Below are 14007 nucleotides of genomic sequence, written 5' to 3' on the forward strand. Positions count from 1 at the left end.
CTCAGAAGGCGGATAACGATTGAGATAAAAAGTAAGAGAGAGAGAGAGAGAGAGACAGACAGACAGAAACAGAGACAGAAAGAGAAAGAGAGAAGGGAGACGAGGCCATAGGTCAATTGAGATAGTATATCTTTGCTCGTAAGGAAGTTATATCGGACCTAGTATTTCGTTTATTCGTTCTCTTTTCTTTATGATGAAGTAAAAGTAGAACTTGTGTATATATATATATACATATTATGTACATAACCATGTGTATTTGTATTACATGTTTCTCTATCAACGTCAAACATTTATCGATGTAGACTTTCAAACGAGAGGGAAAATATATATATTCGATTAACGAAGAAGAAACTACTCGAAATATGTACGTTTGTAGGTATTTATACATATATACATATATACATATATAGATGTATTTATTCTCACGCGAATCAGTGGACAACGCGTGACCCAGAAATGATGATGTCATATTTACTTGACCTCTCTTTCTGTCTCTCTTTTCCTCTTTATTAAATCACGTTTCTTCTCTTTTTCTGACAAGTACTTACATGGAAACGATATAATATCTCTTTTTTATTTTTTTTTCTAGTTTCTTTTTGTTATCGTTCGAAAGAAAATGTAATTTTTTAATTGCAATGATTTTTCTATCTTGAATTATTCGTAATGTTAAATTATTGGACATTTTGTGATAGTTTATATATAAATAGATATATCGCTGTTATTATTATACATTATAAAAATGAATAATAAACATAGTCCTTTTTTTTCTTGACGTTGTAACCACGTGGCTGTCTTGTCTTCGGAGTTCAAAAGTTTACTGCGTAGATGCAACTTTTCAATTATTGTTCGCTGATAGGAAACTTATCACGTATACGAAACAATATTTAAAATTTATATATATATATATATATTGAAGTTGTTATTTTATATTTTGTAAATTGAAAATTATTGAAAATTATCTAACTAAGAAAGGAAATAAATATTTAAAAAAAAAGTGATTTAAAAACAATTACAATGTTTGTTACAATGCTTATATGTATAGATACTCTCTCTATATTAATTCATAATTATTTATAATAATATTTTAATAATTAATAAAATATATATAATAATGTATAATTAATAAAAAATAATAATTTTTCATTTTCGAGTATAGTATAAATGTGTAGAAAAAAGAAAGAAAAAAATAATTAATAATTCAATAATTAGTAAACTCGATAAACATTATCAACGTAAAATAAGTTTGAAAAAATTAACTTTATTTTTACATTTTTGTTTATTCTTTTTGATGATATTTCTTGTCACGGTTAATAATCGTCTTCATTGACGCACATACGTATATATATGTATATAAACATATATATTATGTATATGTATGTGTATCTTTGAAGTATATTGTCAGACGTTTGGCACATTGACCCGAAGCCATTTCACCCTATTTCATTCGTGGCATGAGATCGGTCAGCTTTGATTCGTCGCAGACATAATGAACCTGTCGTATTTGACGATGATAGTTAAGCTGAAAGTTCCCAAAACCCTTCCCGTTCCAACCACTCACCCAACCCTGTCACCCCTCCTTTTTTTCCTTTTATTCGTGTAACTATATTTATACTACTTACGTGTCGCTATCATTTAAAGTATTATTCGATCAAAGAGATTTGTCAGTCACGCATTATTATAACGCATAATTTATCGTCGTTCAATCTTATTCAAAGATATACGTTCATATATTTGTTTCTTTTACTTACGAAATAAAAATTATATATTATACTTTAATATTTTTGATCGGTATGATTGAATTATGAAATTTAAAATTTAAAAAATCAAATCCTTGTGTGTTAGAATTTTCGTTGCAATAAAATTTTTTAATTTAATATTTTGCTCGTCTCGAAATTTACTGATTCGTTTTGATTGGCATTTGTATTTATCCTACTTCATTACTCTTAACTCTAATTCAACCCTAATTTTATTCTGACCCTATTTTAAGTACAGATCATTTATTTAATATACTTTTTACCTAGTTTTATAGAACAAAATATTTAGATATATAAAATTGTTGTTTTTTTTTTAAATACTTGCTATATAGTAAATCAAAGTATCTATTTTTATAACTCATATTTATTGTGTTTATTTGATCGTACATAGAAATTTTTATTTTCATCGATACGTTAGAAAAACAAAATATATTCTATATATGCATTCATTAGAGATTCATTCGATATATACACATTAATACATAGTGTCAATGAAAAATATTTGTACAATAAAGTTGAAAAATAAAGAGAACAAAAAAAAAAGGACCAATTTTTAATCGGAAAATATATCTTTCTAATCTATAAATTAAAATATACATAATACTATTTAAATCATGCTGATTAAATATATGTATTTATTATTCCAATACATTTATGATATAATAAATGTAACCCTTACAATCATTTCTCACCCCCTTTCACCCTTTTTTTCTCATTCACTCGCATCATTTGGTATTCAACAAGAGAATTGAAATGAAATTAAATCATAAAACATTCGTAAACTATTTCAGAAGTTAGTAGTAGTCGTAGACAATACAAAACTGACAAACAGAAGGGTGACGGGGGAGGAAGTGGTGGCAGGGAAAAAAAAATAAGAGAGAACGACGAAATGAAAAAAAAAATCAAAAAAAAAATAAAAGAAACATACTCAAGCGCGGGAGTTCGACGATCGCACTTTTGTCCTCTCTCGCAAGGAAACGATCTCTCATCTGCGTCAGAAAGAGAGAAAAAGAGATAGAGAGAGAGAAAGATAGAGGGGTGGGGAAGGGAAGAGAACTCGGCTTGAACGATGGCGTGGCCTCGGATGACCAATCAAAGACGAGTTCACTAGAAAAAATAAATGGCCACAATTGTTAAAGTATGCATTTCCTGAATAAAATACTTACTTCTCATTTTTAAACCACTTACCGATTCTTCCCAATATTTTCAATTTCTTTTTATTCAATTTTTTTTTCCTTCTTTTTTTTATATCTCTCTTTTCTCAAAATCTTCAAAAGTTTAAATTACTTTCGTTCATTCTCAATTATTATTATTATTTGTTTGTGGGTTGGGGTTTGGGGTGTTGGTTAGGAGTTAGGGGTTTAGGGAGGAGGAGGTGGAGAACGAAGAATTTGAATTATTCGTCGAAATGATAATGACGTGAGTCCAAGTTCTAGTAAGCCTATTATTATTTAATTCTCGTAATTGATATCGATTAAAGTCGATGTATGATGATCATCATAAGGCTAAATAATTATGGATCGACGAGGCGTCAATTATTACGTTCTATGGCCGAGGTCAGGGGCCATAATAACGGATCACTTTGTTCGACTTACGGAACGGCGAATGTTCACGTTTAGAGAACACGTTGGTTTAATATGCGATTATTCAATTGAAGATGACGATTCCTGGTCAAGTAGAAACTTCATCATCGGGCTGTCAAAGTAAATCATTTAAATTTCCCGCCAAACTTTTGTGAATTCTTCATATTAGGATTCGCGTAATACATTAAGATACATTTTATACGACCAATACCGATAAATTTAATATTAACTCTAACTATGTAGATTACAAATTTATAAATAGAGTATTATATATAAAATTTGGAATTTAATTAAAATCGATATATGTGCCTATAATTATGAAAGTTGTCTAAGGTAAGTCATATATCTCTAGTTTCGAGATATTAAAAGAATTACATTTGAATACTCTAGATGAATCCTATATAATATTGAAATAACAAACATTATATAATGGTTCAGTTTTGACAATATCATGAAAATTACATTGAATTTATTTAATTTAAAATAATGTGGTGTTAAATAATTTATAAACTCATTTGTTTTGTATTTTGACTTATACCATTTTTATAATTATGTGTGGGCACAAATGTATATTATATAAATATCAATAATAAATGTAACGTGCGCGAGATAAAAGCCACGAGTTAAAGATTATTATTAGCTTGACATTATTTTTTTTTTAATATTATTTTCATTTGTAAATTTTACATCCAAGATTTGTATTGATATATTTTTAATAAATTAGAAGGATATATTATGTTTTAGGAAAGAAGAAAAAAATTAATTCAATAAATAAATTTATTGCTTGAGAAAGCTTATGTCGAATCGTTTATTAAATACAAGATTTAACAACACAATAATAATAATAATAATAATAATAATAATAATAATAATAATAATAATAATAATAATAATATTAATATTAATAATAAAATACAAATATTCGTAGCTATATGTCGTCGTATATGTCATACGTCTCTCTTTGGCAAACATACATTTGCGGATCTTGATTTCTAGAGCTCGCAAGATTTAACTTACGTGCTTTAAAAGTTTGGGAAAAAAAATTTGAATTATAATAAAAAAATAACGAGGGAAAAAGAATTCGCAAGAGCTGGTATATTGTTAATCTTATGTTTTTCTAAAATAATCTAGCCATTTTGTTCATTCGACTTAATATTATATTATTATATTATCGCTAAGTGTTATAATAATTACTAATCAATATTAATTATCGTTAACCATTAAAACATTACCAGCTGTTGCTATTCTTAGAAAATATTTACTATACACGTTATATATATATAACGCAAATAATAATAATTATTATTATTACCATTGTCATAGCGATTAGTATTGTATTAAAAATGTTTCATTTAAGTGATTTGTATCAATAATATGATTAAAATATCCTTTCAGTCGAGGCACAGATACACACATACACACATTTAACGTGCGTTAGATCGATCCTATGTACATTTTGGTACGCTTAAAAACCTGTCGGATTGAATAAAAAAAGAAAAAGAAAAAGGAGTAAAATAAAATAAAAGAAATGTTAAAAACAAAGATAAAGAACGTGAAGAAAGTTAGACAAAAAAGAATCGTAAAGAGAAAGATAACAAAAAAAAAAAAGAAAGAAATAAAATATAATAAAAAAAAAAGTCTCTCGTTATCGTCGGAGCGATAAAAGAGGGCGTTATCGTTTCATACGACGTATACAGCGTCCTTGCACACGGATATCCTTGCCTCCTGTAGGATTCTCAGCCTTGGTCCCAAGGGTATTCCCATTTTTTGTAATCTTTCCTCGCTCAAGTAGGGCAACTCCACCATACCGACCTTTTCCTTCTCGAAGGCACTCGCGTATTTCTATGAAATTGGAAAAAAATAACCAGTTTCGTTTTGAATTCAACAAGTTTATCATCTGAATTTTTTCTACCTTCGGAATTAATGCTTTTATATATATATATATATATATATATATATATGTATATATTTTCTTTTATTTTTTTCTTTAATCATTTACCAACCTCATACCCAAGTTCCCTGAGGAATAGTCTGATGAGGGGTGGTTCCGTTCCGAAAAATTTCGTCAGTTTTTTCACCCTCGATGGATTGGAAAGTGCCGGTAATTCGGAGTCCTTTATCAACGGCTGGGACTGTGATCTCACCATTGCCATGCTCGTTTGGGTTCGAAGTGCTGCGATTTCTCCCCTTATGTTCTCCATTTCCTGCGAAAACCTGGTAGTAGTGGAGTCTTGCGACAGTCGTTTCGATTCCCGTTACAATTTTCGCGTTCTCGCTCACCTGCATCATCATGTGTTGGGTTCTCATCTCCGAGCTGAGATGTGCCACAGAACGTGCCAGCGTCACCACGTGAGATTCAAGCAATTGAAACCTTTTGTTGATACTCTGAAATAATAACGATAAATAACACAGCTAATCGATTTCTTTAACGATAATTTTTGCACAATTATTTAACGATTATTATTGCAATAATAAAACAAGATCTTTTTTATTAACTCTTATCGATCTTAAGTCACGTAGGAAGTTATTTATAAATAAAAATATGTCATTAATAATAAAATAATTAATAATCTCATATATTTGTAATATTCTTTCAAAAAAAAAAATAATAATTTCTAATAAATAATAAGTTATTTTTATTGCATAGTTACTGAAACCACTTTACAACTTATGTTTGTTAGAATCATCAATATAAAAACCTGACGAGAGACCGATAAGGATTAATATTAATTTTAATAGTTTTAAACAAATTATTTTTGAAACGTAAAACCGTTCCCTTCACGCGTTAAAAAGCATTTGTAATAAATTGTAGAAGTGACACCAGTTTATGATGTAAAAAAAAGAAAAAGTAGTACATAAATAAAAGTAAGTAATAATATCATCCTACTTTTCGTTAGATATTTTATTAATATTTAATAAAAATTGATGGCAGGAAATGGTGGTACGTTAAACTTGTGACATTTATATTTCTTACACACACATACACACGCGTACACATATATAATCTTTTCGCTGGTGCTAACCTTGATGTCTTTGGCTTTTTTCATACGATCGTCGATCATGTGTGATCTACGTTTATCGTGATGTCTGGTGACAGGTCTAGAAGATACCGATGACGTTGGTAAAGACGAAACGGATCCATAACTGGTCAGCCCTCTCGTTTTTCGTCTCTTTTTAACACTCCCACCCAATAGTTTCAATACCTATAAATACCGAATTGTAGGAATTGGGGATAAGAAAATATATTTGACAAGTGTTTTATACTATTAGATTATTACCTCGCTGTACATATTTTCTAAGCCCTCCAATTGTTTTCTAATCGTTCTCGCGTCGTTGGTACTAAGATCGGAATCACTGCGATCCAACATCGAATCCAAATCTAGTCCGGTCGTCGTTGACGTCAGATCAGCAACTTTCCAGTCAAAAACTAACATAAGTTATTCTCATTCGTCCATATGTATCATGAATTATTTAAAACAGGACTTTCATGTGCAAGGTTTATTTATATAAAATCATGAAATTTATTAAAACGTGTACGTGTATATTAATTAATAACAAGGAAATTGTGAAGAACAGTCCTGATTTAGAATTTCTTGGGGTATCTTTTGTCTTTTCTTTTGATTATTCATGAGAAATAAACATAATAAATCCTTGAACTTACGATGAGAGAACTTTTTATTCGAATCTTTTTTCGATGTCGAAGCACCACGATGTTTAGAACTGTTTAAGAATCCTCTTTTCTCTATTGCTTTGCCATAATCACCGTAACTCGGCTTGGAACCATACGGCAAACTGAAAAAGATATTAATACACGATCGATTATCCTTTTAACGTTTACCATGTAGCAAAAGGGTCGTCGATTCGATTTGAACGAATCGACGGGTTAATAGAAATTCGAAGGTGAATTGATGCAATGACCGGAAGTAGCATCATCTCTCGTTTATAGAGGAAGATGGGATCCGTTTGAAGTCACGTTACCTCGCCGAGTATCGATTTCTTGGCGTTCGTGGGCTTTCATGGGGTGACAGAGGTGGTAGTGGCGGTGTCACAGACGATACACTTTCGGATAGAGTCGAATGTGCCATAGCTGGTATGTCTCTTGGCTCTAAAATGCTTCTCAATTCAGATTCCACTATATCGACCCACTCGGAATCTTGCGCTGTTGTTAAGTGGGACAGAAAATATAGCTTTTATAATCTGCTTACTTATTTTTGTATCTGCCAAAAAGATTATCCAAAATGTTTTTTTCTTTTTTTGGTTTCATCTCATTTAACGATCGAAAAGAAGCTAAACGATAATTTTAATAAAATCCAGATTCGTATTATAGTTTTTCAATAATTTTATATTAAGAATGATAGAATCAAGATATTACAGTATCATATAATATATGTTGGTCAATCAATAATCGTACCCTTCATCGGACAGATAATATCTGTTTGAGAGATTATTTCAAATAGAAATGGAGGGGGATGAAAATAAAATATGTATGAAAATACGTACTTTGCGTCAAATTTCGATCCTCCGGAGGTGGGCGCCTTCCACTCGAATAAACCGCAGAACCTCTTCCCGAATCGACGTTCGAAGAACTCTGGCCAGCTTTATCGTAATCCGAGCCAGATCCTTGATTTTGTATCTTAAGTCGAGCGATACCCTGTTCCAATTCATCCTTTCGACTGTCAGATTTCGCTGCGGAATCTTTAACCGAGTAGGAGGAACCAGATTCTAGTCTTTTAGTAACGTCCAATCCTAAGGTTTTTGAACTGGCTCCGATTCTCGTACCTTCCAATTCGCAATCTTTCGATATTTTACCAACAATCGAATGATTATTATCGTGTTCGCTTCTCCTTTGCAATTCTTCGATCCTTTTTTGTACGGATATATTCTCCGGGGAATCTTGATTATCCTGTTGTATCATGTTAACACTAGAATGTTCATGATCTCTCGTGGAAGATCTAATCATTTCATCCCTGTGTAAACCAAAGCTAGTTTCTGGCCTATAATCCTCCTTTCTCTGTGAACCGTTCCTACCAAACTCGTTTTGTCCTCGATCTTCCACGGTGATCTCGTACTTCTCCTTATCCAATTGATCCATCGTGTGATTCTTTAGCCCATCCACCACTCCACCAGGATTTCTCGATGCCTCGCTAATGGCTCGTTCTTCTTCGTAAGAGAGCTGAGGTTGAGAGGCTGCCTTTTCTATTCCCTTAGCCGAATTTCGCCTTTGGAACTCAACCTCTTGATTTGTTTCCGATTTCATATAAACTTGTGGTACACCGTACCTTGGCCTACCTTGAGCATAATGATAATATACCTCTTGACTGGATATCCTTAATTCTTGATTTTGTCTAGAGGTACTTGGTAAATCGATTTGCGACCTGGACATAGCTTGTCTTGCTTGCTGATACTGTTGGTACGATACGCTGTTCGGGAAATATGTTTGCTGTTGTTGCTGCTGCTGTTGTTGTTGTTGTTGTTGTTGTTGTTGTTGTTGTTGTTGCTGCTGCTGTTGTTGTTGTGGTTGCGGTTGAGAAGTATTTCTCGCACCGGTTTGTTGACCCGTCATTTGTTGCTGATGCATCTGCTGAATCAATTGACGTTGATGCATGTTTTGAGCGTGCTGTTGCGCGAATCGCGGACTTTGGTGATGATTTTGGTTCTGATGCATTAACTGTTGGGTACTTTGGTACGGTTGACTCATATGTTGCATGGTATTTCCTGTTTGTTGTTGTTGTTGTTGTTGTTGTTGTTGCTGCTGCTGCTGCTGTTGTTGTTGTTGTTGCTGTTGTTGTATCGGTAATCCGTGCTGTTGTTTCTGTACCGCACTATTCTGGCCCTATTGTATTAGTTGAAAATAATCAAAAGCTTAGTATATTTGTATTTATTAAATTCTAAATAAAACTTTGATAATTATACCTGTCCCTGAGTAGTAGGATTCGAATGTAGTCCTGGATGAGATTGTTGGTTGGTCAATTCGACGGTCCCTTGAACAACGTAATCTCTGGCTACATTTGGCACCTGTTGACCACCTGGCGTAGATTGTACAAAAGAAGGTAGTTGAGTTTGATGGACCGTTTGTACTCCACTAACCGGTGCATGATGAGTTACGTGAAGTTGCGCACTTTGCCCCGGTAAGTTCGGTTGAAGTTGGCCAGGTAGTGGTACACTTTGTTGATTGCTCTGGTAACTGTACGAATGCCCGTATTGACCTAAATCATCGATATCATCCCAGATAGTACACGTGTCACCTATGTTAATTATTTTCCGAGTAGAGAACACGATCAAAGATCGAGGAAGTTAACAGACACAATTGGTCCAATTCTCATACTTAGATTTACAATTGTGTAACGAAGTTATACGACGAAACAGAAAGAAAGAAAGAAAAAAATCAAATCCAATCGAATCACTCACGCGAGAGTTCTGTTATTTATCGCGAGAGTTCGTTGCACTGCGCATTGACCGAAGAGAACGCGTACGTAAGAGTAATGCGCGTTTCTCATTAATAAAGATTGTGTTGCTAATTATAGCAAAGTACATTAAGTCTCGCGATACGCTCGTTGTGCATGCTTATATTATTATTATATATATATTATAAATATATTATAATTCCATACCCAGTCATAGACCGTGTCAGAGAATTCTTTTTTTTAATTTAAATTTCATTTTTCATACGATCGATCAATTCTGACATATACATATTATATTATTTATTTTTCCCATTATTATTATTATTATTATTATTATTATTATTATTATTATTATTATTATTATTATTATTATTAATCTACAAAAAATATGATGACGATAAATAGTCCTTTTCTTTTCCTTCCTCGATCAATCGATAACCGTTCGATAAAATAAATCACGATCGGACGAGCTCGTTTTACCGTAAGCGTTTTTAGGATATTGCTGCATATTGACAGGAGGTTCCTGAGCACGTGGTTTCCCGTAAATGGCTTCCTTCTTTTTCGCTTCCTCCTCGTCGATACTCTTACTGGGTTTCCTTAACTCGTCGGCAGCGTTGTTCAAACTCGCTTCCGGTTCTGGCTCAACGTCCTTACGATTTTGACCGAATCTGCTTGATATCATGTCCTTTATAGTATGATAGGTCCTTGACAATGACTTTGATTTATCCTCGTCGATCTTTGTCGATCTTGAGACCGTGGTACCAGTTGCGGTTGATCTAATAAACATTTCAATGTTTCAAACAAGAAAAAATAAAGTTATTTCCTATCGACCAAGAATAAAAAAAAAAGAAAAAGAAAATGATTAAATGAAACTAATGGAAAAAAATGTAATCGTGAAATATTTACAACGAAGATTCTTGAGTCTGTTGATAATTCCTCGTTTGAGTTTCTTGCCTGATCTCGTGCATTTGATTCGCCTGCAAAATAAAATAGAAAAAAAACAAATAGAAAATAATTATATCATTGATATTCGATCAATAATCAATAGTTTATTCTTATGGGATTCTAATCGTTAGATATCATTTGATTTGATTCATATATTTCTCTTTTTATTTCTGTCCCTACGAAAGGAATGAAAGAATGAAAGAATGAAGAAAAGGAAAGGAAAGAGAAAAAAAGTATCAAAGTCATTACAAAGACTGACAATTTTTCCAACAAAAGTGATTCCATCGGTGAATCCCAGAAAATGATTCTCTTTCGTAAAGGGCAGTGGACGGCTAATGGCTCGAGGCGGTTGTAAGACCGAAGCGCGTGTGCGCTTAAGCCACACATGGAATTTCAAAGTTGTCGGACTGAATTCTCCGGTTCTTAGGAAGGGATGCGCTTGGAATAACAACGCTTTGCTTGGTGCAAAGTAAGAAAGAGAAAAAGAAATAAAGAAATAAAGAGAGAAAGAACCTCCTAGCGTGGTGGTTCTCTTCTCTTCTCTTCTCTCAAGCATAGGGCCCTAAAGCAACGTATCGTGCATACGGAAAAAGCTTTTCTGACTTATGACTCTGCACGGATACCATCGTCAGGATTACGCGCGTTTCAAAGATAAAAAAAATGATTATTTTTGCTGCTCCCCCTACCCCTCACCCACACACCCCACTCTCCCTCTCAGAGAAGAAGAAGAAGAAGAAGAAGAGGAGACCGAAAAACGTCACCCCCGCGGCCATTCTCTACGGAATTCATGATCTTACTAAACCTAAGGGTTTTCTACGTTCAGCTTTCTTTTATCATTCATCCTTTTTCTCTCTCTCTCTCTCTCTCTCTCTCTCTCTTTTCTTTTCTTTTCTTATTTGATCGCAAACTTCTTCTAAACGCGACAACACCCGAGATTACTTTTATACATCTGTACATGTATATATATATATGGATTTTCTATCACATATTCACGAGAATCCCACATTTTATTTTCACTTTTCATTTTATCATATTCCGTCAAAGTATGTCATCAGGTACGTGTACAAGTATATATGTATATGTAATTCTCTTCACAAAGAAATACGGATTTTTCAGTATGTATTTGCTATTATTTTTTTTTCTTTTTTACCTTTTCCCAAGTAAATTAGATTGTACTTCTAGAATGGGAAGGTAGATAATATATTTGTTGTTACTATTGTTATTATCTTTCGTAAGTCTGTAATGTTAATATTGCGTACAGTAAGATAGTATATTATAACGCAACTGAAGAAACTAAATATAGTATATAGTGGTAGAAAGGATTGCATTAATGAAAGGATATTGTAATATATATTCTCAGCGAGTATGTGATAAAAATCTAAAAAGAAAGCTTACTTGACTGTCTCTTTCTCTCTCTCTCTCTCTCTCTCTCTTTATCTTTTTTTTGTTCATTCTTGTCCGCCTACAATAAAACCATACTCGAACAATTAGTTATCAACGTGGGTGTCGCGTTCGATCGTGAAGTTTGAAAAAGATAAATTGTGTTACGTACGATTCTTCGGATGTGATTCATTAATTAAAATTACCCAAGAGTACAAGTAAGATAATTAATTGTCACGAATGTTAATGCCGAGTTATTTTCATTTAAAGATACTCTAAGGTGTTGGTTGGTTAGTTGGTTGGTTGGTTGAAACGAGCTTGGTAGAAAGAATAAGATTATGGTTATATTTTTTTTTCTTTTTCTTACCTCTTGTACCCAAGCTTGTTGCTTGATAGGAGCATCCGGTGCGATCGCTACTCTTCCGGCAGTCCTCTGTTTGTACTCATGAAGAATGGGAATCTTGGAATTCTTGTCTCCTGACGACAGGACCACCTCTCGTTCTATCTGTAATCGGAAATGCGCGAATTCCTTTTATACTTATTTTATTATTTTGTTTTGTCTTTCTTTTTTTTTATTATCGAAATAGAAAATGGATGAAAATTTGATACCGGATTGAAATGTAAGTGTTATTGTATATGTGTGTATTTTATAATGAAAAAGAACATTTTTCTTTTACTTATCATATTCTTTTTTTTCATTTATCAATCATTATCAAGAGAGATCAAATGAATTTATTTATAATATTTATATTGGATTTTTAAATGGATTTATTATTGATTCAATTTATAATGCAAAGATTATTAAGATAGATAATACGAGTTAATTTAATACTGGATTTAAATACATTTAATTATTGTATGTAGGAGAGATTGAAAAGATTTTACTCTTTTATATATTTTTATTTCACATTAAACTCACTTTTATTTAAAAAGAAAATAAAAAAATGTTCTTTCTCTCAGAACACTAGTGTAATTTATTAAAATGAAAATATATATTCAATTCAACTTTATTTATCTTACGAAAAAAAATAATACCATTTTTTGAGTCATATAATTAAATATATATATATAGGTATAATATAGTTAATATTATCAAATCAAATTAAATTTAATACATGAAATTGTTAACACACGACAAAAAATAAGTAATATTTACGATTTCATTAACTTTAAGCATGAAATCTGAGATCCAAAAAAAAATATATAAGTGCATACATATGTACATATAGGACATCGCATTTATTCTAATTTAATGACCAGAACAAACGCTTATGTATACCGTGTAACGAGAAGTTACAAAGCAAATTTTGAGGAGACGCCTAGCATACTTGTGTTGTTGGTATGGTGAAAGGCAGTGAATTCCAATAAAGAGAAAGAGAGAGTAAGTGAGAGAGAAAGAAAAAGAGAGAAAAAGAAATAAAAGAGAAAAAAGAAAGAGAGAGAGACAGAGAGAGAGAGAGAGAGAGGGAAAGATTCTTTACTCTAGGAACATGAAAACGGAAGGAACAAGATCTTATAGGAGACTATATCGTATACATATATACATATATATATGTATATATATTTTTCTCATTCGCATTCGAGATTGGAGATTCTTGCATTGACAATGTTAATGCGAGAAAAGACGACGATGCACATGCGCTTGGTACCGAACGATTCGATCGGAAGGTACTTCTTGCGTCCATTCCCATGATACACGACGAGAAGTCCCTCGGAGAGAGATACATCGAGACTAACCTCGACGTATGTTCTATATACAGGGTGTTCCATTAAAGTTCTTAAGGAACGTATAAGAGTCATTTAGAGGAAAATATATAGGTCAATCGATGGTCTCTTATATACTTCAGAAGAGAAACAAACGTCCTTTGAGAGAGAGGTAGTACTTAAATTTTATCCAATCGTAGATGGATAAGATTCTTGTACGATAACAAGGGACAAATA

At 32.3% G+C, this 14007-nt stretch overlaps 1 protein-coding gene across 2 annotated transcripts in view; it reads right to left on the reverse strand.

Annotated features, from left to right (window-relative positions):
• Positions 1-4129: 4129 nt before the first annotated feature.
• The window catches only part of LOC107063948 (uncharacterized), a 29453-nt gene continuing 19575 nt past the window's right edge, over positions 4130-14007 (reverse strand). For both annotated transcript variants that reach the window (XM_089172389.1, XM_089172387.1), the window contains exons 3-14: positions 12434-12571; positions 10648-10718; positions 10222-10517; positions 9251-9543; positions 7838-9170; positions 7316-7496; positions 6999-7129; positions 6616-6764; positions 6361-6540; positions 5618-5722; positions 5341-5541; positions 4130-5179 (exon numbers count right to left, since the gene is read on the reverse strand). In XM_089172389.1, the coding sequence (XP_089028515.1) occupies positions 5018-5179; positions 5341-5541; positions 5618-5722; positions 6361-6540; positions 6616-6764; positions 6999-7129; positions 7316-7496; positions 7838-9170; positions 9251-9543; positions 10222-10517; positions 10648-10718; positions 12434-12571 (3240 nt within the window). In that variant the 3' untranslated portion in view covers positions 4130-5017. The remainder of the gene's footprint in view (positions 5180-5340; positions 5542-5617; positions 5723-6360; positions 6541-6615; positions 6765-6998; positions 7130-7315; positions 7497-7837; positions 9171-9250; positions 9544-10221; positions 10518-10647; positions 10719-12433; positions 12572-14007) is intronic.

The sequence above is a fragment of the Polistes dominula genome, unplaced genomic scaffold (genome assembly GCF_049000335.1).
Source record: "Polistes dominula isolate Pdom_NZ unplaced genomic scaffold, Pdom_raw_medaka contig_73, whole genome shotgun sequence".
Taxonomy (NCBI): Eukaryota; Metazoa; Arthropoda; class Insecta; order Hymenoptera; family Vespidae; genus Polistes; species Polistes dominula.